This window comes from Cygnus olor, chromosome 4, assembly GCF_009769625.2.
Source record: "Cygnus olor isolate bCygOlo1 chromosome 4, bCygOlo1.pri.v2, whole genome shotgun sequence".
NCBI lineage: Eukaryota > Metazoa > Chordata > Aves > Anseriformes > Anatidae > Cygnus > Cygnus olor.
In genome coordinates this window covers 13,518,605-13,545,688 of record NC_049172.1, presented here as the reverse complement: position 1 = coordinate 13,545,688, position 27,084 = coordinate 13,518,605, and the positions used below count along the sequence as shown (strand labels likewise).

The window sequence follows — 27,084 nt, the reverse complement described above, 5'->3', positions numbered from 1 at the left end:
ACAGATGTCTATGAGTATCAGGATGTGCTAGTTCTTAGTAAACAACCGTTTGCTTAGAAGAGATGGGGGGGGGGGGAGAGAATTAAAAAGCTGGGAGAAAGTATTTCCTCACATGTAAAAAATAAAAGAAGAAAAAAGGAAAATTGTGCAAAAATATTTCTTCCACAGCACGGCTCTGCCTGCCTTCACAGCTGCAATGCAACAAGCGAAAACAAAAAGCACCATTTAGGGCAAACTTCTCCAAAAATAAGATATGCTTATAAATTATGCACTGGAACAAAAGGGAATAAAACCAGCGTGCCAGCAAATGATGCGTGTGCCAGCAGCTAGCTCTTTTAGGTGCTACTTGCAAAACTCACTGGACAAGAAACTGAAAAGTGCTGTTACATGGCTTAATCCTGAACTGAGCAGGGTTTTAGCTGGGTACCCCATATTCACCTCTGACTCACTCGCAAGTGTAGGTAGGCTGAGCAGCTCTCAGTTTTGGGGTTGCAAGTCTTAATACCTGTACCAATGTTGTGGCACCACGTCCGCTGCTTGTTCTGTTTATGGGTTGTGCAGGGCGGCTTGAGGAGGCTGGACATCCAAAACAGACCTTTTTTCTTTTTTTTTTTTTTCCCCAGCCTGTGACCTCCTGAAATTGGGAAACAGGCATTCTCGTGTTCCAAACATTGATCTTATTTTCAATAATAGTAATAATAATAATAAATCACCAGATATAACTTTGGACATGTGCTGGCAGCTTTTGTCACCATGCCAGAAAATGATTAAAAAAAAAAAACAGAAATTACTTTTGAAATAGCTTACCATTTCCTCTTTATTTTTTTTTAATCTCTTTTCACTTTGTTTTGGTTGAAAAGCAACAATAAAAAGTCAGATGTGGGAGGAAAGACTTTTTTTTTGAAAGAATTTTGGAATATGCAACTGTTTGGGGAGAAGCACTTTTTTGTCATTCTCATTTGTATTCAATAATGCAGGTTTTATTTATTTTTTTTATGTACACATATACATGTACAAACAAGCAGACACTGCCTGGATAATTTTTTTTTCTGCATTTACAGTGCCTTTTCTACTTTGCCTTTGTTGTCATTGTTTTTAAGTAATAATCATTATCCTAGCATTTCATTTGAGAATCAGATCATGCCAGGAATGTAAAGATGGTGGCAGCTCGTTTCCTATGATCTTAAAATCAAAATGTAAGTGTTCTGCACTTGAATTGTGTTGTATGTCAGCAAACAAAGAAAGAGCACAGCTTTGTTGCCTTCTTTGGGTTTTGGATTCCTCCCCCCCATAGGAATAAAGGAACCAAAGCATTAAAGGGGGATGAGTATCATGGAAAGGGTTGTTGTTAAATAACAAAGCCTTTCTTTTAAAAGATTTAAATGTATTTTACCCACTTCGTTCAATCTCCCACTCTCCTGTTCCTCTGGCTGTCCTATAACTTCAGTGATATTTTAGGCAGAAAGAGATTCACTAAGTATTGTTTATTTTGCTCAGCGGGGATAAACTAAAACAAGTTCTGGAGCAATTTTTTGGGGTTGCTACATGTGGAAATTCAACCGTGTCCTCTGTCGCCATTTATCATGCTAAAACCAAACTCGGGACTGGTTTCATTCAAGTCATGTTTCTCCAGACAGATGAGTCCAGGTTGCTCTCTGTGTGTTTCAGAAGGCAAGACAGAAATATGACCCTGCGTTAATGTCTGGTCCCAGGGCCCCTAGACATCAATGGAACTATTTCCACTGGTTTCAATGGGGTTTAGATTAGAAGTCTAAGGCAAGTTGCATTTTTTTAAACAAAATTCTCAGCACTCGACAGCTCCTACTGCAACTTGATAGATACCTCTGGAGACCCCAGCTGGCTCAGTCATTTGTAAATCAAGCCACTTAACTGGCTGCCAAAACATGAACTTGGGAGTGTGTGTGTGTGTATGTGTGTATAAATATATATAAAATATTGGACACAGTTTTAAGGTTAGCAGCATTGTAAATTCCAAATATTCGTTTCATGGTGCCTTGGACAAGAGAAAATGTGAATGGGACTTGTCCTCTTTTAATTTACAAAGTTTTATCCTGGTGTCACTCTCTTAGCTTTAGTAGTGTTATTCCTGATTTATAGAAGGAGAAAGTGCTGTTTTGCTGTCTCTGCTGGTATTTTCCTTACTGTCTGTAGCATGTCCCTGTAGAGCAGTGGAAGAAAGGGAGGGAACTATTGAATATTTGGGAAACGAACGTAGCTATTGACTTTCAGTTTGATGGCACATATTGTGGTGATCTCATCTTGACTTCTGATGATCCCCTTTATGCACTTCCTTCTCATCAGCAGTTGTGATTCAGGATGGCTTCAACAGAAATGAACTTCACTCCTGCAGCGTGGCTGGGGAGCCCAGCCGTGATGTTTCTGTAGGTATGAGACTAATAGCTATGAAATCTCTGAATCTACCTATGAATTTGCACAGGAACACCAGGAAAATGTATTGCATGCTTCACAGGAGTGCTAGGAAACACAAACCAAAAGACACTTTATTCACCATTGTTTTGTCCGTAGGACTCATCATTTACCCCCCCAAGTTAACCATTCAAAAGGAGCCAAGACACATGAACAGGAAGCTACCTGGGAAAACCTTAGGGAGTTATGCACAGCTTCAGGAAAAAGCAACATTTCAAGGATTTCTCCAGAGAAGACCTAAGCAGAGCAGACAGTCAGCTTGTGCTCTCCTTAGCTAATGATCTTGTCTCATAGCCTGGGTTATAAAATCAGAGAGGGACCTGCTCTGTCTATTCCCAGAAAACTGAAGATCCAGTTTTGCGTAAGAGAAATAGCAAAATATGGAGCCCTTGGCTTATCAATTTGCCTTGTTTCCTCGTGTCCCCCCATCTATAACAGCAGGGGATAATACACCTTCCTGCATCCATCTCCTGCTGGCTCCTGTGGCTCCTGCCTAACCTATCTAACGATCCTGGCACCCAGCCTTCCTTTCACTGCAGTGGCCTCTTTTGTCACTTGTCAACTAATTAGACCTCGCAGGCACATTACCAGCATGTGCAGACAACAAGGCCTAAAACAATTATAGTTTTTATTTAAAAAAAGGTACCAGATGTTTACTGCATCTTATCCAAAGGGGTTTTTTGACAGCCTCGGCACACTCCCAATAGAAGAGCATCTGCGAGTCTCCAAACAGAGAGATTTCATTAATTCCTCAATAGTCTCACTTCTATAGGGGCCTAAATTTTTCTTGTTTTTCTCCAAACAGTGCAGTGGATCTCAATGGAGAGGGATTGCTACTTGTGCCACGCAGCAGCATTTCTTGGCAGACAGGGCATTTTGCAAAGTTTTGGCGTGTCACCAGTCCTCAGCATCAGAACGTAAGTGAAGGATGCAGCTGAATTTTAGGACTGGCAGGGTGCCTAACTTTCTGTGAAGGCTGAATTGCACCTGCAGGATGGGAGACTAATTTGAATTCTCCATGAAAAAAAAAATAAAGGCCAGAAACTAATATGAAAAAGCTCATTATTGCTAAAGGACTTCATGGTAAAGGAGGAAGGAGACGGTAGGTCTGTGGTGTGTACATACTCTTCAGTACCGTTTATTAGGAGATATCTCCACTAGAAGTGTGTTATTGCCCAGTATTGTGGAGCAAGACCAGTCACCGGGTGATCATTACTTGCTGACAAGACACTGTCACTGCACAGGAGCGATGTGTCAAGGCTCTAGTCCTCCCAGTGCTGGGCAGTGAGCTGACCGTTCCTCAGCAGCCTTCATGCTCTGTGCACCTGCAGCTTGGGCAGACTGGTGTTGGCTGCTGAGTCCCACATCAGATGATTTATGAAGGCAAAGAGTCTCGTGAGGCCCCTGTTTGTCCACAGGCAACACTGACACCATCATTTCAGTCTGTGGGAGACTGAGAACAGGCTCTTTCCTGGGAAACCTGCTACAGCAGGGCCTGGAAAGCTAAGGCTGCTCATAAATCACTGCAGCGGGGGAGAGGAAGAGACCCTTATGTCTTTATCAACATGACCCTTACGTCTGTTCTTTGTCTGACAGTGAAGGTTCTGCAATAAAGGCAGAAATATTGTTGGCTTCCACAGCAATTTACTACAGGGGAAAAATCAGGTAGTGGCTTCAGTGAAAACTTGACAAGTACAACTAGCACTCAGCTGTGTGCTGTGGAAGCACGACCCTTTACCCTACAGGGAAGGATGGTGGGACTGCTTAAGGTGTTTTCCCCTTATTTTTCAGCCTTTACCCTCTTCCCACCAGTCTCAGACCCAACTCCAAATTCTGTTTTCAAAGAAGAAAGCCAGGGAGGTGTGCATCCTCACTGCCTCCTTTTCCTCTCAAATTTCCCTTTGGTTTAACTTACGCTGCTTCTCTGGAGTTTTGTCCAAGAGAAGGAAAGAAAAAATGAAGCCAGAGGACAAACACCTCCTAAAGGAAGGATTGCCACAGGCCAGACAGCAACCAGAGCTAGGGATCTGTGTTTTCTAGACAGAAAAAGGAGCAGTGGTATCCTTAAAGTAAAACGTGTATGCAGAACAGTAATTTAGGTGACCAAGAGGACACACAGCTAAGTTCCTGCACACCTTCCCAGTGGAGGACTAGTTAACTGATAATTTTAATTAACCTGTTTCAAGCTCAGGGTGATTAAAAAATAATCAGTGGCTGGATGAATTAGAGCCAAGCCTCCTGCCCCCATCTTTCTCCTGGTGGAATCTGATAACCAGTGGAATTCCTGCAACAGAGGGATAGTTTGCTCCTGTAAAAGCTTAGGTGTTGTTCAGGGGCTAATTTTCAGCATCTTATTTCATTTAGAAGTAAAGACATATTGAAACACCACAAGCTCACCTCCTTTCCTTCTGAAGAGTTTGCAAAGGGGACAGCAGGGAGGCATCTTCCAGCGTCCAAATTGTCTAGCAAAGGAAATACAAAGCAATACTTTTTTCTTAGTATACTTTTTTGCCTTTTTTACAAAGCAATACTTTTTTCTTCTCCATGTCTTCCCCTTTCATTTTCTTTTTCTACAGTGACCTAGCCCTGGACTCATTTGCCACAGCTTAAGAAAAATAAAAAATAAGGATCTTCAGAACATCACCACAATCCTTACAACCACCTCTCCTCAGCTCCCAGTTTCTTCAGCTAATAGATTGAGGGCACACTGCAAGCGGTGTTTCAATGGATGGTAACTGCACACCCATCCCCTCACAGGTGCTGAGATGTTTAGGGAGCCCCTCTTCATCTCTTCCACTACTAAGAAGAGCTTGATTCTGATTTGTGGGACAGGGGACCAGAGGGCAGGGCACCAGCTGGTTAGCCCCAGCGGATAGTATTCATCATATGAGCTTCACGGTGAGAAGTTAATGGTGGGAAGGCAGAGAACTGAAAATACTCCTTGAGAGCTAAATTCCCTCTCATCTCAACCCTCCAGATGTCAGTTTTCCTCCTGCTTTTTTTCTTTTCATTGGTCTAGCTGAGAAGGTGCCTTCTGTCCTCAGCTGAGTGCAGGTCCCATTGCATAGACTAGTGCTGGTGAGGACCACATCAGTGCAGTCACATCCATACTGTTGGATATATCTGTGAAGTCTGTAAAAAGCCTAAGAACAATCCGTCCTCCTCCTGCTGCATACCACAACCTCTGGAGGTGTGTGTGGGGTGGCATTTGGGCTGGTCTAGCTTCAAATGCTAAAGAGCACATGTTCCCAAGGATGAATGATGAGTGCTATTATCAGGGGAACTTTCAAAGGGCTGTTTTTGAGCCAGTCTCAGGACAGCACTGATAACCCTCGCAGGAGCACGTCTCACCACTGTGTATAGGAGTGGGGACACGGTAGCCCCTCCTTACATGCTGACAGCTGTAACAGGAGCTGTGGGGTGCTGCAGCTGCTGTAAGGTCTTCTCACTTCATCCACCTGCTGGAGCAAGCAGGCTGCAAGCTTCACTCTTCAGGGTGAATCAAGAAAACTGGAAGTAAAATTGACAGCAATAGTAATTTCGGTGGAATGGTGTATTACCAGCAGTGTTATTGCATCCACCGCCTTTATTAGAGTGTATACGCAGTGTGTAATAATGTAATTAGATTTCACAATGTGTAATAATGATTTTTATGCAACTCAACAACTGCACATTAGGGGAGGGAATTGGTTCCAGTTATGGAGCCAGAACAGCTCTTGGGCTGATGCTGCATACCTGATAGCACATCTGTCAGGCCACAGGCCCACGGCGTACTCCAGTGAGAGGTGGAGAATAGCCCAGAGCAGAGATTTTATCCTCTGCAGCTCCCCAGGTGCCTGCACTGCCTTCTGCCCCACACCTTCCTGCACTGGCAGCATCACTGGGTTCCTTATCACATCCCAAGGGACCCTGATACACAGCTCCTCCCCACAAACAAACAGCCTGAACTGTGTGTGGGAGGAGAAGACCCTTTTGCTGAGAAGGGAACATCTTTAGCTTCCTTGGGGAAGGCCATTTAGGAGCCAGGTTGTGCCCATAACAACTGAACTTGACCCGCTGGGAAGCAAATGAGGGGCACGGCATTAGATCAGGGAGGGAAAATGAGCCACCATGTAGCTGGGGGCTTAACAGGGGCCAGGCAGCGCTGGAAGCTGAAAATAGCACAAATCCCACTCCATCAACCTCTTGGGCATGTCTTTAAATACATTTCTGAGCCTGGCCTGAGTGAATGGCTTGAGGCAGGAGAGGGAGCCAGCAAGGAGCAAGCCACTTAGGCCACCTGAGGCCACTGGGAAGGTCAGGAATGGCTGGGACTGCTGTGGGCCTGGAGCTAACAAAGGAAAAGGGAATCTTAAAAGCAGTCTTTGACCACTCAGATATGTGGTTGGGAATTAGGAGACATTTCTTCTCAGAAAGAGCAGTCAGGCATTGGGACAGGTTGCCCAGGGAGGTGGTGGCGTCACCGTCCCTGGGGGTGTTCAAGGAAAGGTTGGACGTGGTGCTTAGGGACATGGTTTAGTGGGTGACAGTGGTGGTAGGGGGATGGTTGGACCAGATGATCTTGGAGGGCTTTTCCAAACCTTATGAATCTATGATCCTGTGATTCAACAACTGCACTGAAACACGTGCAGCACACACCAGGAAAGGGTGCAGCATCCACCAGCCTGCGCCTCCAGCGATGCAGCACAGACCTGCAGCAGGAGTGCAGTGCTCAGCTTCCTGGCAAAAGCCTCGCTGATCCCTGCCCGGCCAGGAGCACTGCATGGCTCTGCGCTGTGCACTCGGAGAAGCTAATTGTGACAACAAACATTTTACTATTTCAGAATAAATCATTTGGCTTTCCCTCCAAGCAGGCTTGTTTGAAATGCCACTTGCTCTGCCACCACTGCTAATGAGCACGAGTTGACCCATTTATTCTCTGCTGCACTTTCCGCAGCAAATCACAGCTTTACTGCAAAGGTGCAGAATATTAGAGCCACAACTTCATTGGCAAGATTTTTTTGCTTGTGAACCCATTAGTATTTTTCCCTGAACAGTTTTCCTCCCTCGTCTTGCTAGACTGGAGAATTGCTCTTTTGCAGGTCTGTTCTTTCTGCTATTCCCTTGGCTTTGGTGAAATATATATGAGATGACTCAGAGTTTGAACTCTCTGTACATGTTTCTAATACAAAGTCTGTGTGCGTCTAGGGACTTAAGACAGATATTTAATTTTAGATGAGAAATGCTGATGACATCATGCCTTTGATTTCCTTGCTGGATGCGTGTGCAGGTGAAGCTGTTCAGCCATGAGAGCCTCACAGCACTTAGGAAACTGCTTAATATTCAGGATAGCTAGAGACCCATGGGCAGCTCCTGGGTGCTGCTTACCAGGAGCACGCACCAGAGCATTTATCACAGGTGAATCCATGATAACAGGCATGTAAGGGTAAAAGAGCTTGCAAGGAAAAAAATGTGTTTTTCTTAAGAGTGTTTGATGCAGCTGCTGCACGCCCTGGACACCAAAGCTCTAAGCAGAGGATGTCAGCGTGGAAATCACCCACCCACCGTCACCCCACGCACCATGATACATGTGCTGATTTACACACACACACACACACACACACACACACACCACACCCCACACCCCTCCCCCCCGTACTGGAGGGGTTGGATTCAACCTCGCCATTGATGCCTTCAGCTTCCCACAGCAGCAGACGCCAGCAAGTGCATCCAAGCAGAAGGGAGCACGCACACAACAGATTCGTTTTTAGCTTTAAAGCTAAAAAAAGAGGCTTGCCTCGATTTTATTTTGAAACATGACTAACTAAAAGCTCATCCGCGTGGAGGGAAGCTTGTGAAAAATCAGACTCCTGCAGCACCACCTTTTAGTCAAGGCCATTTTGGTGACATTACGGTGACAAATTCTCAGCCTTTCCTACGATTATATACCTCCCCTACACAGCAGGCATTATCCAAAAAGATCTAGGAGAGATATTAGCATGGATAAACAGGGCATAAGACAGGAAATAAAATCTAATTGTTCAGACAAGAGGCAAACTACAGTGCTTGTACATCAGCAGGAGTAGTTAGCATGTAGAGTGACTTACCAAGGGGTCCAACACGTTCCTCATTCCTTCAAAAGATGCAGTCACTTAAAGTACCTTCCTGGTACTTTAGTACCAGGATAGTCTCTGGCTCAGCCAGGAGTTACAGACATGATGCCAGCACCATCAGCTTTGTTGCTTGTGTCTGCACAGGGTGTCAGTGTCTGTCTTGGTTTGCTAGGGGGCCTCTAAGCAAGACCCAAGCATCCTATGGTTAAGGACCATAGCTAGCATCCAGGTGGGCACAGAGCTGATTAAAACATCTCATTTTTAAGACCTTGTCAGGTGCATCTCCTAATTGCCTTAAATTAAGGAGTAACCAACCTTTATGGATTATGGATATCACAGATAAAATAGTAACTAGGTGAGAAGGAACAATGGGAACCCACTTGCAAAGATGTCCGACACATCCCAAACAGCAGCTAAAGTCCTGTTCCAAGGGGGCAAAGCATCTCACACCCAGCCGTGTGGTTTGGTGTGGCCCCAGGGTAAAATCAGCCCATGCTGCACTTGAGGATGGCAGGGTGTCATGTCTGTCCTAACACCTGAAAGTCTCACAATCAGTGCATTTCCCATTCCCGGTGCTAAAAGGCCAAGAGCTGCCTCCTGTATAAACAGCTCATGAAGCATGACTAACTTCTTAGCTTGTACTGATGTTTTTGATTAATTTTGCATAGCTCACATTTACAGACTCTCCAAGAAAAGCAACTAAAAACTTCGTTTTATGCCCCAATGAGTATGTGTACTAGTCCTTGGTGAATTGAGTTTCCCGAGGCTCAGCTGCTCTCACCAGATTTGCCCATTGGGGTAATTTCCAGACACTACAAGCTCTGCTGGCTTTGCAGGCTAAAGACCGTGAGGAAGCAGAAGTGTCCCATCATTTGCATGGAATATAAAACATGCTGGTTACACGCAGCCTCTGCTAAGCTCAATGCTGCCAAATATTGCTATTTGTGCTGACAAATGGCTGAGGCTGAAGGCAGTGCCACTGAGGTCCATGGGAATTGCATGGCTAAATAGCAGTCTGCATGGTGGCAGGCAACCTTCCCAAACATTCACAAGCAATGCACTGGCCATGGGAACAAAGCATCTCTGGACAGCGATGCTCCCTGCGTGCTCTGCTCTAACTCCTAATAGCTCTGCAGTGAGGAGGTGCAAGGGTGTGAGGCATGTGTAAAAAGGTATAACATTTTGCTGAAGCTCATTGTCCATCATCTTACTGGTGTATTGGGTCACGGAGTCCATGGGGTAATTGTGCGCTGGGTAATGAGGTAATGGTAAATGCCTTTAACTACATTTAAGCCTTCACCTCTTCGTTTCCCCACACAGAGCCACTTGCTGTATTACCTAAGGAGAACTGGCACGCTCAATTCACCTTCTCTGGACACTACTTATTATTTTATATCCCTCTAACATGTCACTTCTTATGTGCCCTGCACTAAAAATATTTCCATATGGCTCCTGAAAGGAGAGTTTCCTCCTTGGTTTAATAAATCCTCTTTACTCAGGATCCCTGGGAGGAGCAGCATGGTCGGAGGGCAACCCAGCTCAAAGCAAACACGTGCCATCCATCAGCAGCCTGGGATTAAGCCTCTTCGGAGAATTATTCCAGCAAAAGCCTATTGTTGCCTGGCCACTTTCCCAGCTGGGGTGCTCGGTGGGCTGATGTCTTCCTTCCCCCCTTTGGCCGAGTTCTCCTCAAGCTGTTGCAGCAGAGAGCTGAGCAGCTCAAATCATTCCTTCCAATGTGCGCTGAAGCTTTTCACTTCATTTTATCTGGAATCGGGGTTTTCTCACGATCTCTCGACCCAGCACGAAGCAGAGCCCTGGGTGGGGATGTAGCCGAGTCGATCCTCCACCTCCACGAAGGCTGTCTTTTACAAATGCTGGCTGTGTTTTTCACATCACATTGTGTTTACATACATATAACTACTGCCGAACGCTCAGAGGACAGCCAAGCCAGTAGCTTGGCACCTACAGCAATGCTTCTACATAGTTGGGGTATTTATGGTGACTCTGACATACTACCACTTAGATCTCCTGTATTAGGGTTGTATTTTTTTTTTTTAATGTGAAGGATTGCGGTAGCTAATTGCAATTACCAGAAAGCATATACAAGAGAGCTTGTTGATTGCCAGTAGACAAAGACACTTTGGAAATCTTGGATTTTTGCTATAGATGAAAGCCTATAAATTTAAAAATAGACACCATGTTATCATTTACAATTTCCGTTTGCTAACAAATTCTGCTAAACAAAATTGGTGGCTGATTAAGTAAACATTTATACATAAATAAAACAGTGAAGATCTCTTCAGTTATTGAGATGCAGCCAGTTCAGTCTCTTGTAAATAATACAGTGATGAATTCTGTCGTTACAGTGCATGATAAACCTACCTAGCCTCAAAGTCTTACGCAAACTAATCCATACGCATGAATCAATCAGTTCATTTTAGTCATACAAGCATTATATAAATGTCACTAAAATCAATTCCTGAAAGACGTAACAGATTAATAAATCCTCATGCGGTACATCTACCTGGGATGCAGACCTACAGCACGTAACTTGCACCGAATACAACTATGTGAGTGGTTTGAACGAGGCATTTTTAACAAAAAAACTCAAGGGCAGGCCTGTAATGAGCAGGCGTGGATGAGAATAGTCTGGCGTACTATTAATTTCAGACAATACCGAATTCTTTTTCATAATGTACATTTTATTAATGCTCTCCGTGATAGCTTTTCATATGGTTTCATCGACAGGAGTACAGTAATTACAATGTATTAAGATTCATTCCATGCCTGAGGAGTAAGGAAGTTCAGTTAAGATATATAAAGCAAGTGAAACATAAATCACTGTTGACTTGGGGCTGGATTGAATTCAAAACTCTGCCCCGGGGAACCACAGGGCCGAGGGGTTTGCTAATGGGATATGTTGGCTTTGCCAATTAAGTTCCTGGATCCCTTCGGTGGCAGCTGATTGTCTGCGTTATCCCAGGGCCCTGGAGAAGACCACGCAAAATGCACAGGTGCTCTTCCAGAGATTTCACGGTGGCTAATATCTGCAAGAGGTAACCTGTGTGCCATCGGTGTGGAGGCAGTAGACAGGATTCATCATTTTTATTGGGACTTGGGCTGGTCTCTACAGCCCTCACCATCAGTTACCAGGTGTCAGCCTTGTCAGGGCTGAAGAAAGAGACAGCGACCGTTGTCGTAACTGGCTCCAAGAATAACTCTTCTAGACATCGTGTCAAAGGTTTAAGGTGCAGGATGATAGGATTGTCTGGGGAGAGAAACTCACAGTGAGGGCTTGAATGAAAAAAAAAAAAGCAATCCAGAGGATTGCTGCTTTCCAGTAATTTGCTGGAAAAAAACAGGGGATTTCTGCTTTCCTGCAATTGCAGCCCCCCTTTCACCCCAAGCAGCACCCCAGAGCTCCCAAGGTTTGGGCAGCCTCAGGTCAGGATTTAGCACTGCCCTTCTAGGCTCTAGAAACCATAAGGACCATCCCCTTGTGACTGAAAAAATCATGAGGTTTCAAACTTTTTGGAGCTTTTTATTTTCTTCCAAATTCCCTGTCTAGTTTCCAGAACCTTTCCAGCATAAAGCAGGGGAGGTTGTTCGTATTTTGTCCCATTCTTTTTTTTCCCTGGGGGAAAAACTTACTGGTGTGGGTGCCTAAACCCCTTGGCAGTATCAGGCAGTTTCTGATAAGCTGCTGGCCTTTCCCTGCAAGGAATGAGGGCTCTGCCCCAAATATCATGCCAGATTTGTGCAATAGGTGTTTCTATAGCTACCAGCAAGCTACCAGATAGCCGTGCTATCTGGCTTTTCATAGAGAGGGGACACTTCCACATTGGCACTACTTCATTGAAAAATGCCAGGCAAAATAGAGGCTTTTATGTCTAGGGAAAGTTATTCTGGGCCATCTTTTTCCATCTGCTATGTAATTTTCTTCTGCTGCATGAACCTATGCTGTTGGACTCAGGGTAAGTAAGGACTAAGTAAGTTCTGAGTTGTGCAGGATGAAGGGGAAACTCCAGAGCTCCCCTGTGGTTTCCACCAGGAGCACAGCCATGCTCTACTGGGAGCACACAGCATCGGCAGGATGGCCACACAGCCATGGAGCTCGCTGCTGCTGCATCGCGTGCAGGGACAGCAGGTGACGACTCAGTGCAGAGGAGTTGGCCCAACACCACTAGCAAGTCTTCAGGGTTTGGTGTACATTTTCCCTTTTTTTTTTTTTTTTCCTCTTTTTCTTTTTGTAATTAATATTAAAAGCCTCAGGGGAACCACACTGATGGGGTCTGCATCCCTTACTGTTGATTTCTGCCCATCCCACCTGCCATGCCTGCACCGAGAAGCCAAAGTCCTCAGCAGGCCATAGCTCCCTGGGGAGAACACGGGCCAGAGAGTTCACCTCGCTGACAGGAATGAAGGCAAAATGTCTGCGGAGCCCCCTGCCCACCATCCTTCAGGTGCTTCCTGCACCTTCCGCAGTGGCACACCTGGGCTGCCAGACCCCTGCCGCAATGCCAGGCAGATGCCATGGCTTTGCATATATCCATTCACAGCTGAGCTGATGGAGAATCGTTATCTTCGAGAAACTAAGGCTTATTTTTTCCAAAAAATATCTCTATTTACACGTGACAGCGAAATCCAAGCAGCATTCCCTGGAAGCTTTTGCTGAGCAGAGCTGCTGCTAGACGTACGTGCCGGTCCCTATTTACAAGTGACAGCTTGAGAGCACTCTGCTGGCAAGTTCACCTTCTTCTGGTGTGAGGGCTGTTTCTTCATCCCTTTTTTATTTATTTATTTATTTTTTCCTTCCCTCTTTGACCCTCCCTGTATTTACAATAGGGCCCTACAATGCAGCAGGGTCGCCTTTATACAGCCCAGTATGTGAGCACATAGTGGGGTTCACGAAGGGGGGCAAGCACGCTCAGCTGTCTTTAAGCGTTTTCAAGTCAAGAAGCCGACATCTGGAGCAGAAAGGACTCCTTTGTTACTACAAAAGATATATATATATATTTTTTTTTGCTCGTTCTGCTTAAAAGAATTGGCCAACCAACAAGCGTGCTTCCCGGGGCACTGCCAGGCACAGGGCAGCAGAAATCTCAGCGGGGCTGGTTTCTCCGTGGGGATGAGAGTGTTTGCCAAGGGTTTTTTTGAGACTGGTTCTTGGGCCTCTCCCGTTGTGTGATCCCGTTGAGGGATGGGTAAACTGAGGCACGGAGGAGCTGAGGCAGCACAGCAGCACCGGCTCGCTGGGGCAGGCTTGCGGGTGCCCCGGGCGCTAGATGACACTGTCTTCCATGGTCACTCTTCTGAAGACCGGCTCCTGCTTGGGCGTCCTGCTGCTTTCTGTGGAGAACAAGGAGAGAGCTGGTAAAGCCCCCGAGCAGCACCCAGCCACGCTCCACAACCAGCCAGGTGTCCAGCTGGATGCAGACCTCCCTGATGCAACCACTTGCTACTTTTAAGAGCATTTTGACCCAACCAAAAGATGACGAGGCTTCCCTCAATATTTACGGGACAGCATCCCATCCTCCCACCCCTTCTGGTGGAGCCAGTGGTACAGATTTGCTTGGCTTTGTCCCCAGGAGAGGCAGTAGCTGGTTAAACGGCAGGATTAATGGCAGTGGCCACCACTGCCCACTGGTCACTGGAGGAAGGTGCCTGCTGCTCCTCACGGGTAGCCCTGCTCCAGCAACGGGAGCCCAGAGCTGAGCTGCAACCTTGAGCTTACACCAACCCAGTGGGGCTTGCTTGAACAAACGGTGTTTTTCATCCACATGGATGTTCCCCATCCACACCCTTTTTAATCGGTAGGGATAACTGCAGAGTAAACGTATTTGTTTTTATATCAGATATTATCTGTGCTATTTGAGGTGGAGTGGACACACGCAGACACTCTCATAATAACATTCAGGGAGAGGTTAAGAAAGACTAGACGCTTCCAAGAAGGATTAATGTTGTCCCTGAGCTGTTTCTTAAGCATAAATCATTTCATCCTATCTCCCACCCACCCAAGGGCCAGAACATCCCTGTTGCAGCAGATCTGCACGGTGCCATTGGAAATACCACCAGGAAGGTTTGGGGGTGGACAGAGCCAGAAACTACTCAGGCTTATCCCTCAATGTGGCTATTTTTGCTGCTCTTTTGGGGTTTTCGGAAGAGAAGGGAATTTCTTCAGTTCTTGTTGCTAATCTCTTTTTTTTTTTTTCCCTAGCAGTGGGATGCCCTTTCTCCTTTCATTTACACTGCTGCTAGTTCGGTGGGCTGCTTTGCATCGTGGCGTAAACGGCTAGCAGCTAAAAACGCCTGCATACATACTGTAACTGTGGGGAAAAACTAGAAAATCCCACCTATTTAATATGAAGCACTCTTTAATGTCATGCTATCCTTTTATCCATACATACGAATGGCAGCAACACAAGCAAGAAGGAGGAACCTGCTCAGATGGAGGCTGCTGAAAGGCAGAGTACAGGTACATGCAAGGCCGTGAAGGCACCTGCACCAAAGCAGCACATTTATCTGTTGGGGTGAGCCTCTCACAAAAGGGCTGCCAAGGCTGTGAACCGTAAAACTTTCCTTTTTAAAGAGAAGAGACTAGGGGCGAGCTGGTGCAGGTGCCCGACAGCTGCAAGACATAAGCCTGCTGTTCCCAGCCACGCTGTGTTGGAAATGCTGCAGCTCCAACTGGCCCCCCATCGTACCTGGATGGTGCTGCTCCCTGAGTGCCATGCCCTGAATCCCCTTTTTTATCTTCCATAAAATCAGCCCGGCTAACAAGTCTGTTGACCACTCACCCCCCAAAAAACATTTATCAGCAGAGGTTACTGGAGGCTCGTGCCTCCAAGGTGGGACACAAAACCTTCGAAGCGCAGGAGCTTGCTTGTGCTTTGAGCATTGAGCTTTCCTGCCATAAGGACCTGAACTAAACTCTGCGTGAGCTGCCTCAGAGGGAAGTGGGAGAAGACAGGTTGAAAACAGCTTTATTATAGCCATAATTTACCCACGGAGCATCCTGCTGCTGGAAATAACCTTTCTAAAGCCGTAACGGTACATGCAGCTGATTATCAGCGGCAGTCAAAGATACCAGGTCATCTGTGTGTGTGGAGTTCAGAGCAAAGCACCATTGCTTTTCTGCACCGTAGAGGTATGTGTGCTGCCCCTCCGGTCACGGGGAGCCGGTGTGAATGATGGCATGTGTGGCACCAAGGGAAAACTATAAATATTCAATGCTTCAAGGCCAAGAAGAAAAGAAAAAGACAAGACAAAAAAGGAAAAGACACCTGTAGGTTCTTGCTATATTCACTCTTGTCACCAGGATGGGACTATTTGCCTATTAAAATGTGGATGCTTCTTGTCTTTGGGCATAATATCCCTTTTAAGGGTCTGGGATTCAGGCCCCAGTCAACGTGAGGCCGTGAGCTGCTGGCAGCACTCCCGTCACACCAGCTGAGTCGGTCGTGCAGCTCGGCTTGTGCATTTAAGTTGTTGTTTGGGGGTTTAAGCAGCACTGTGAGAATATCAAGCATTTGCTTCCAGCACATAATAACTGCTCTGGGTTTACCAATATATATATTTTTTTATTATTGAGGTTTTAGTTTGGGTTTTTACATGTGTACAGAGTATTTAAGGAGTAGAAACATAAGAAAAGAAGCAAGGGAGGAGGAAATAAAAAAGACAGCAATTAGTTAGAAGCTGAGTTTTTTTGTTGGCATTGTGTGGGAGAAGACTATCACCACCTGGAGTACCAGATACGACGAGCAGTAACCACCTGTAAAAAGCTATTCTGGTGTGCGAAAGTAAGATTTCCAAGCTCTGGCTGTCCTGACTAGTCTCAACATTTCAGCATTGCACAGATCACCTCTCCTGAACTGGGAAGACGTGTGACCAGGTGTACGACCCACGTGTCCCCAGGGCTTGCTGCCCTCCTGCGGGTACCCCTTTAGGTGCTCTTCCAGCTCCCCTCCAAGCCAGCAATGAGCCCCTTGCTTCTGTCCTGCCCCTGGCCAACACCCAGCAGCAGAAGTCAGCAGCAGCAGTGATGATTTCCTCATCTATAGCCTCTGCTATTTTCTCATCAATAACCTCTGCTGTTGTCCCTGCCAAGGATGCCCATGGATAATGCGGCCATCGCTGCTTTCCCCGGCAGCATTAATCACTGATTTTATCTGGTTTCAGCTTCATTCCTTAGGATGTTCTCTGCTCTGTTACCAGAGAACCTGCGACGACATGACACTTATGTAGTAGTGTTCGTGAGCACAGACTATTTAAACCCTGAAATATTCATTAAATAAAATTTGCATAGAGTCTAGCTGAATGCAGCAGGTAGCTAAAAATAAAGAACTTTTCTTTTTAAGTGTAAGGAGGAGATCAGGGTGTGACAGATGACCAAGCTAGTGCTCTTAGGCTTTCCTGAGAGAGCTTTTTATAAGATGAGCTACCCTTTTATTCCTGTTATCTAGGCAAGTCTGCAGGGTATTGCACTCTTTATAACCTCGCAAGATCAAGAGCATGTGGGATTGTATGGCAGAGAGGCCGGCCAGCCAGAGAAGAGCCCCAGTGGGGGAAGCGGGATGGAAGCAATAGGGACACAGGTAGCGAAACACAAAGACCTCTCACGGCTCAGCACCTCCCTGTCCCCCATCCCTCTGGAGCATCTTGCTGCTCATTGTCTGGGGGCAAGGAGGAAGGGAGCAGATTGGTTAGCAAACACAGATTTCAGGGAACTAAATGCAATCAAAAGGAGGAAAGGAGCAGCACTGTGGTAAACAGTATTGCCTACACAGTGTCTCCAAAGCTGTGATGATCCCCCCCCTACTTCCAGCCTACATAGTCTTGTAGTTTGTCTTGGCGTGTGTTTCCCGTTGCGCCTCTCCTTCGCATTTTTTAGGGAGATCTTTACAGTCTTATGCAGCTTGTCTCCTATGGTTCTTGCAGAAGACTGACAAGCAATGCCCATCAGAGCCAAAGTGTCCTTGAGCAGTAGGAAACGTAGTGACAGTCCAGCAAACTTGTGCATCAGGTAGCTATGGGGCATTCTGTGACAGGAATGCACAGGGAAAGTAACCCTGGTTATGTGCAGATTACAAGAAGCAGGGGGAAAAAGGGATTCACCACTTGCAAAACATCCCAAGATGCTTTCCAGGAGCATGCAATGCACAAAGCGTGGCTCAGTGCTTATCTCACAGCCTTGTGCTTCTCCCTTCCCCTTTCCCACTTGCAAGCAAGACTTTATGAAGGAAGGATGCCACAAGCTACATATCGACACTGGAAAATCTCACTCCGTACATGCCCAGCAACCAGCATCTCCAAAAGGCAGTGCCATGTTTCCAAAAAGAGCAGTCTATGTATCAAGTGGATGGCTTTGTAGGACCAAGCACTGCCTTTTTGCCTTTAGTCTGTTTTTCATTGAAAGTGGGATGCTTACTGCAGCTGAATGATGAAGTTTTAATATTCTATCTATCTCTACATGCATTTTTTCCTCCCTTTCTTTTAACACAGCTCTTAAAAAGCAGATCCCTCCAGTACAGGGCTGGCTATACACTTTGACCCGGCTTGCCAAGTTGCGTGCCCCAAGCGTTGGTACAGATATAATACTGTAATAGTTACTTCATCAGGCTATTGTGTGTGCCACGTGCTGTTCTCTCATATCTCTCCACCTTTGCCCACCATGAAGAAATGCCTTAGAAGTTCTGTAGTTCTCCCTCACACTCTGAGAGCAGTTTAGGCTCCAAGGGCTTGAGTTGAGCTTCATGTGCTGCAGTCTGCACAGACGACACTGCTGTGTTCCCAGTCACATAACGCCTGCCTCTACTGAGCCATTGATCAAAGAGCAGAAACCTTCACCATGCCCATAATCAACTATCTAACATGACAAGAGACTGCTTTGACGGGGAAAAAAATGATAAAAATAACCCCCATCCTGCTCCCTGCCCTCCCCGAACCAAATGTCAGTTTTAAAACATTTTTGGCTTAATGTAATTAATGATGTCTATTTCCCCTCTTTTGTGATTCAGCTGTTACCAAATCTATAAGAAGCACCAACAGCGAACCCTGTGGTGCCAGATCAGCCTGGGGACGGAAATAATCAGCTTGAAAATAAGCAGCAGTTTTTGCAATCAAAGCGCTAATAGGCAAGTAGGCTGGAGGAGAGACGCTCAAGAAAGAAGGGATGGAAAAGGGGGGAAAAAGCCTGTTCACCGATAAATCAAAAACTCATGGGAAGAGAACGAAAGAAAGACAAAGATATTCGGTAGGACACAAGTCACCCCATAGCAAATCCATCACTGGTTTGTTCTTGCATAGTTTCAGACACACTGCACCAATCACCCCCCTCCCATTTTATCATGGCAATATTTGCTACAGTGGATCTCACCCTCTGTGTGACTTTAATCCCACCTGGAAACCTGGTTTTTTGGAGACTAATACTAGTGGGTAGAAGAGACTGATACTAATGGGCCCTTTTAACTTTCTCCAAAATACAGGTGTGTCAAGTGTTTCAAGGCTTTGCAGCCTCGGTTGGACTGCTGCACAGATCGGCGTGGCCACAGGGTCCGAATTGCTCGTTTTACTTGCATGCACAGCTCTGCCACACGCCTCCCAGCTCAGTCCTTGCTGGCGTGAAAGATAAAACTAAACAGGGAGGCACAACCTGGCTGGCTGACAACTGTTACGCTATGACACCAGGGGATTCCCAAGGTCAGGATGGGAAATGCTGAAATCTAGACCCGTCGGGAGGAACAGCTTGGTCAGGAATAGACCTCATTTCCTCCCCATGGCATTTTGGCTTGAGCACCTGGCTGCAGGAACATCTCAGGTGGCCCAAAACAGACCCTTGCACAGACCTGATTGCTCCTGAGGGATACGAAGACAGGCTGGGCCCTTGGCCGTGGGATGGGAAGGCTGACGGGGTCTCTAGTGCAACGTGGCTGGCGGTGGCAATGGCGCCTTCTGTGAGGAATAGCTTTGCATACGCCCGGAGCAAGAAAATAAAGAGACAGCAAACAAAGACTGAGGAGGCCTAACGGGGACTTGTTTTACTCTTTGACATGCTACCAGCAGTTTTTAATCTCAGAAGAATCAAAATAAAAAAAATAAAAAAAAAAAAAGGAAATTACAATGATTAAAAAGTACGACACATGAAATACTATACTCAAATCATCTGCATGTCATTGTCTAGTATATACAGTAGGCACAAAACAGACCTAGAATAACCTGCGAGAAATGTGGACCAGCTTTGTTCTCGCCCCTAAACAAGTCTTGCTAGCCTGATGTCTCTAGTCAGCCGTAGCCGTGTAACGTTTGTGCTTAAATTGCTCAGCTCGGCTTCCTTTCTTTGGCATTGCTCACCCATGCCTTACAGGAGAGGAAACGTACTGAAGACAGCAGTGGAGAGAGGAACAACAGAGAAGAGCGATTAACCGTACAGTACATACATACAGTGTCTTCTAAATTGTGATCAGTTGTTTATTGGTTGGCAAACAAGCTTCACTTTTACAACAAATATTAGTAATGAGGTCATTCAACTGCTGAGACCATACAAAATGATCATAAATTAAAAAAAAAAGCGAAAAGAAAAAAAAAAAAAAGAAATTATTCTCCGTGCTGCTAATTTACCTCTGGAAAGCCTATGTTATTTAAAATCCTGTCAAATAAATAACTTTCCTGTTAGGCGAAATAATGAACAGAAGACTTCTTTTCTTTAAAAATCACTGCAAAAGTACTTTTTAGATCACTACGCATCAATCAGTTTTCTTCGTAACCACTGCAGTACAAGTGCCTAAACTGGGGACCGGGCAGAGCCGTGAAGGCCCTTGAACTCCTACGGGGAAGTCGCCGTCTCATGCAGAAGCCCCGCTATGACTACGAAAACCTCTTGGCTTCTAGATGCAAACCTACAGCCTGGGTGAGGGGCTGCTTGCCAAAGATGCTTCACAGGATTACTGTTATGATCGGTTGTGCACTGTAAACAGAAAGTTTGCCCTGCTCTATTCTGCAAAAGGTCTGCCAGCAATACACCGGCTGAAGAGAGAGACACAGCAAGGAAATAAAAGACTCCCCTGGCTGGAAAGAAACTGTTATCGTGTTACTAAAAATGGTCCTTAGAAAGCGGTGTTTGTATCTTTTTTTTTTTTTGGCCCAGTGAGACTTTATACCGGGATGGGAGGGGCAGGGGAAGAGGCAAAAGGAAAGAAAAGAAAAATAGGAGTTATGAAAAACCTTGCTCCTACTGGTAGACAAACTTACAAGACCAGCACAACAGAAAAGTTCTTATTTTTTTTTTCCACTACATTAACAGGGACGCAAGTTCTGGAGGAACAGAAAGCAGACTATATGTGCAATGCTAGTATCTGTACATTACATAGAAATTGTTCGATTCTCTTTTTTCTGCCATTAGTTTTTTATCATCAGTTAATACAGCAAAATGTAAAATATGCGTTTAGCATATAATTCTAGGATTCCCTTCCGTCTCATTAATTTTTGTTTGGTTTGCTCCAGCAGCAAAGGGTGCTGCGGTCAAACCGAGCTGTGAGTGACCAAAACCCATTACGTGATCTGGATTTGTAATAAACAGCTTTGCTAGCTCGTTTGTTTTGTGCAGCACTCCCACCTAGATGCGTCATCTCTACTAGTTTCAAATGCACATTTTTGGCCTTTTTTTTTTTCTTTGCTTTTTTTTTTTTTTTTCTTAAATCAGGTCTTCGGTATTAAGAGCAACACAGCATCAAGGATTGTTTAAACAAACACAGCATAACTTGAGAAGGCCACGAAGTGTGCCGTTATCTGTCCTATCTCTTTCATTAACATAATGAAGTCTGTCTGAAGGGAGGAAGGATGGGGAGGAAGAGGGGGGGCAGCAGTTCCTGTTTTTTTTTGTTTGTTTGTTTTTTCCGGGCTGGCCTAAAAATTCCAGTAAAAAAAGTCCAAGAGTTTCATTTTGTTTAGAACAGCATGAAGATTTAGGAGTACACACAATATTACCACTGCTTGTATTAACTCAGAACAGTAAACCAAGTGTTACGGAGGGGCTGTTTGTTGTCTGTTTGCTTAATTTTTGCTTAATCTTCTATAGACTAGTGACCAAGTGAGCGGGTCCTTTTGCATTGCCGTCCGGGGGAGTTCCCTCTTTGTTTGGCGGGACTATAAAACCGTCGCTGCTGCCTCGACCTAGCTGGTAGTACGTGTGTAGCTGATGGACGTGGTTTCTGGAGCCTAGGTTGGGCATGCTTTTGTAGTAAACATCATCGGCATCACCGCTTTTGGCTGGCGGGGGGTCGGTTTGGGTGCTGGCGGTGACGCTCTCTGTCATGGGCATGCCAGCCAGCGTGGGCATGCTGGTGTACAGAGAATCCCTGTTGGGCGACTGGAGGTCGTCCGTGTGCTCGTTGGTCAGCAAAGGGAAAAAGCTCTCGCTGTTGTCTTGCGGGATGCGCCGCCGGCTGTAGAGGTGGGGCTGGTGGTTGTCTGCCGAGTACACCCGGGGGGGCAGCAGCGGGGCGTCCGACTCCTCATGGATGAGCTCCAGGCCCAGGCTCTCCTCGTGGGTGAAGGAGGTGGCGTCGTCCAGCACGATGGCGTCGTCCTCGCTCCCGCCGCCCACGCTGTTGACGAGTTTGTTCATCAGGTTGCGGCTCTGCTCGCTGGAGCGCTCGTGGTTGTTCAGGTAGGAAGGGATGTAGTTGGAGGTGAGTTCCTTCAGGATCTTTTTCTCAAGGGCGTTCTCGGTGTGGTTGTACCCGCGGTCAAGGATTTGCACGCAGTTGCTGAGGTACTCGCCGCTGGCGATGCTGTAGCTGTTGCCGTGATTACCATTCAGTGGTAGAGTATCCGTGACACTTGTATCCCTGGCATTGTTCAGAAGCCCCTCTGAAAAACATTACACAAGAGAGGGTGACTTGTACAAACAGGAGGACACTCACGCGGGATGTGCACACTCAAAACCCCCTTCCTAGGCTGCCACGCTGCTGGGGGAAGGCAACTGGTGGGCCAGGCTCAGCAGCGAGAAGAGTGCTTTGGCCAAAACAAGAGGGCATGGCTCCACCTCGCCGACTTAAGGTCTGGCCACCGAAAAATGGAAAAGTGCTGCCAGGTGTTTTACTTGATGCAGCAAGAGCTGGTGGGAAGGAATAACCTCTCCTCACCAATATATCCTATGTGGCTATAGTGCACGGCTGCTTCCAGAGGCTCGGGGCTTTGCTCTGTATGTCTTTGGGGAGCTGAGGGATACGTGAGCCTGAGCTGGTCCAAACAGCCCTTGCTCCACGCTCTTTGGCAATTCACCCCAGCTGAGGAAATGTATTCACAGCACAGGTTAATCATTACCCTGACTTCACTTAGGACTGTATCCTTACTTGCTTTGAAGGTGAAAAATAAATCCTCTCTCCACGTCAGAGGAAAGGCATAGGCCCTAAAGGCAAGATTTGGTGATTAGCTTGTGCAGACATGCAAGACAGGGGCGCAGAGCGCTTCCTGTCTGAAGCTTTTTGGGAACAAGGCTAAATGCCCTACCTCTCCTGGTCCAAGGCCGTGGCCAAAATAACTTATCTGATACTGGACAGGTGGCATTTCTAATGTAATCAGTGCTGCAGACAGCTGCTGCGGGGTCTTGCAGAGCCTTTAGAAGTAGCTTCTATTTTACTTTCCAAGTTAAAGCAGAGGGCTTAATGAAGATAAACTACCATCACTGTCATGGTATCTCAGGCTCAGGGGGACCTGCACAGAGTGACAGGGTCTTGGGGATGCCACTAGGCCTGGCTCGCTATCTTTCTGCCTTGCCTGCTGTGTTGGAAAATGCAGCCCAGTGAAATTCAGGTGCCTGGCTTGCATGAGGAATATATAATGCACATACAGCCACAGATGAGACGTTTGGATTTTAGCAACAAATGGGCCTGGTCGCTTCTGTCCCACTAACTGCCTGCATCAACACTGCCTGTCTGCAAGTCTGGGGCTTGACTCGTGCCTCCCTCGCACTGCAGGGGATGGTGGAGAAGTGCTTTGAAAGCAATGTGGGACAAGTGGGCAAGGGAGGATAAACTCGGGCCACTGGCAGTTTAAGCTGCCCTGCTTTCTTTTTTGTATTACTAGCCTACCCAGAGCGAGGAATGCACGAAATCATGTATCTACCTTTCAGCTAAGGGTTTTGGGCGTTGCCAAAAAAATCACAAGCAACTCCCAGCAAGCAGCGGTTGATTAGAGGAGCCATTAGCCAACAATTTAGGATTAACGGTTGTTCACACCATGCTTGCTACATGGCATGTGTACCTTCTGAAAATACAGGGTTTAGTCTATATCTGCGATGTAGTAGTTGTGTATGTCAACGGCTGGAAAATGCTTCTGCAGGATTTTGTTCTCTTTTGAGTGAAATGCCCCAAATGTGTCTGAGTTTAGGTTTCTGAAGCTTAGAGTGTGCTGCTGTGTCCCGTGTTTCCAGAAAACAAGGGAGCTATGCAAAAAAGTTAGCTAGCCATCACAGACATAGAGCAAAGCCACTTATTTTCACGTTAGAAGCCCTCCCAACGAGCCATGATGTTTAGGGAGAAATGAGAAGTGAGCGTTTTAGGGGAGGACTGTATGCAATGGGAACAGTGATTGTCTGATGGTTGGGCACTGTATGCATTGAGGCACTGAGTGCCACTTCTGCTGCCAATGCATAGAGCTGGAGGCCAGGGGGTTCAGCAGGGAAATAAAACGGAGGCATTGCACGTGAAAACAGAGCAGGTTCTGTAATGAAACACGCCGTATAAAAATGCTACGACCTTGCAAATTAAAAGGTGAAGTTCAAAAGAATTGTACGCACGGCTAAATGAAAAACTAGGCTGGGTAAATGATACCACAAAAACGGGAAATAAACAAAGAAGGCACCATCTAATCTTCTCTCTCTCTATATATATGTATGTGCACATACATATATATACCCACACACATACACACACACACATGTATATATACATATGTATATTCATAAGCTTTAGATTCTTCCAATTTCAAAACTGTGAGATGAATTTCCTTTATTAACTACATCATCTATATGTGATGCAATAAAAGTGAACTAAAAAAAATTACATTTGATATGCAATGTTTAGCTTTACTCCCATACTTGTCTCTCTGTAGGGCTCTAAACGACAGCATGAAGAAAAGGAAAGAAAAAACAACAAGTAAGCTTACAGCGACAGTAGGAGAAACATGAGTAAAAAGCAAGTTGATGATATGCAGAAGAGAGTTAACGGAAATAATTTTCACTGCCCAGAATACATGAATTTGTTACATGGTTTATTTCAGGTTAAAAATATTGACATTTTAGACAGAAAATTATTTTACGCGCAATATCAATATACTACATTTTATTAAAAAAAATAATAACATTTAAAACTTTTTCCAATGCCATTATAAATGTCCAGTGTGCAACACAAATCAAGAAATAATCCCTGGAAATTTTAAGAAAAGTCTAAAGCTCGCAACAGTCATGCTTGAAAAGACAGGCACTGTCAATGTCATTTCCAAAGTCTTAAAATGAATGGCTTTACTTACTGTTAGTTATAATAACCCCTGGCAGTTGAAACTGAAATCCATTTCCTTGCTAAAATGTTTTGCTGTCCATCCTTTGCAACAGTGCTTTGTAAGAGTACGACTTTGCTCATCATGGGGCTGCTGGCACGTTACAAACTTTTGCAAGGAAGCTTTTTTTTTTTTTTTCCGGTTCTTTTATAACCAAAACGCATGGAAAGCTACATGGACTTTGCAAACAAAGGTGAGAGAAATAGTAGATCGAATAATGGCATCTCTAAATGAAGCTATCGAGAAGGAAGGATTAAAAAAAAAAAGGAGAGCCAGAGATGAAGATGAAGAGCCATTTTTAACTGTCAGCTTCCCACTCTGCACTGGTCTGTGGCACGCTGTGATTTAAGCAGAGCTTGTTACGTGATTTCCTTCTTCTCTTAAAATTATCACTCATGGAAGTGGTTAGGCCATTTTGAGACACTTAGGCATCCAAGAGACCGAGCGAGCGTACATCCATCAGCTGCAAATGGCAGCAAGCGCTGTGCACGTGCTGCGGGGTGCCAGGCTCCTCACCTACCACCTCCTCCTTCTTCTATGCTCTGTCCCACTGAAGGAATTGCTTTTGCCACCAGTAAACAGGCTTTGGCCTTTTGGGTTCTCATCCCCAGCCTTTTTTCAATGCTTTTTAGGGCTCCTGTTGAGACTCTAACATGGATGTGGCAGCTTCAGCTTGAACAGAGAGGGTATTTTAATGCATGTAACTGGGGAAGGGGAAGGAATGGACAGAACAGGTAAGACCCCAGGTTTACCCTCTTTATAGTGTCCTGCCTCTGTCAATGGATAGCACCAGAAGTGGCAGATGAAGGTGCAAAAAAATCATAGCCTTGGTGACATGGAGTGAGTTAGTAGAATGACGTTAGCTATCGTGCCCTCACTGCACACCAGTCCTAGCCAAGGCACGCCCAGAGATGGTGCCAAGTGCCTACTTTTACAATGCACTATCCCTGCTTTAGCCTGGCTGCAGGGTCTTTAATCCCAAAGAGCCCAAACTGCTTTTGCTAACCTTTGTTTCCCCTGCGGGATCTCCTAATATTCACACTTTCTAATGGAATGCTTGGTCCCAGGACAATAACCAGTTTGAAAAGCAATAGCTATACCACTTTCTTTGATCATTAATTAACTTGCAGCTTCCTGAACACAATGGGTTGCATTCTGCTGCCCGGTAAAGTCAATGGTAAAGCTTCTGCAGCTTAAATGGGATCAGTAGTGGTCCCACTTTCTTTAATCTCCTACAGATGTAGACTAGGCAGGTTTCTCTGTTTTCCATCTGCTTGTGTTGCACCAAATAGCACTTTCAAATCAATAACACTATTTGTGGAATAATACGTTGTTAACTCAGGCAATTGTATCAGAATCCAGTCTTAAAAGCTAGAAGAACACAAGATTATTAAAATGTACATAAAACCTTTTTGTCACATTTCTGCTCAAAACACTTTTTTTTCCGCTCAAGGCACCCAGACTTGAACATTAGGGCTTGTCTTAAGCCAGATGTTGACCCATCATTACCTGCTGCAACTTATTTTGAAAGTCCCTCAAATCTCAACATTATCATGCAAAGAAACATACAGAATATCAAAGCTTGTTTTGACATTTGCGATACATAGAAGTTCCTAAAATGCAGAGCATTTCAAGCTTAACTGTAGTCCCTTTTAGAAAAAGCATTAGTGAAAGCAAATTTATTACACAAAGTTAGCATGGCTTAGGAAATTTATGAACAGCAAAAAGGTCAAACACACATGCTTCCTTGTGGTTTGAATGAAAATACCCTAGTGATACAGTTTGATATCTATTTCTGTTGTAAACAATACTCTGCTATATAGCATAACAGGGATTTTAGTGTTTGCATGATAACCATCGTTATTCTCCCTTCCTTAGAGATCCTTTACTGGTAAGGGACACCTTCATAGGGAGGGGACACCTGACAAACTTGTGCTTGGAAGCAGCGTTACTCTGTAAGGATCTGGCCTCCTCTCAAGCAATCCCC

General features: G+C 45.5%; 1 protein-coding gene across 1 annotated transcript in view; it reads right to left on the bottom strand.

The window, feature by feature from the left end:
- Positions 1-20,679: 20,679 nt before the first annotated feature.
- Positions 20,680-27,084, bottom strand: part of ADGRL3 (adhesion G protein-coupled receptor L3) — a 525,203-nt gene continuing 518,798 nt past the window's right edge. The window contains 2 exon segments of the mRNA XM_040555050.1: positions 20,680-22,409; positions 24,640-24,657. Coding sequence (XP_040410984.1) covers positions 21,610-22,409; positions 24,640-24,657 — 818 coding nt within the window. The 3' untranslated portion in view covers positions 20,680-21,609.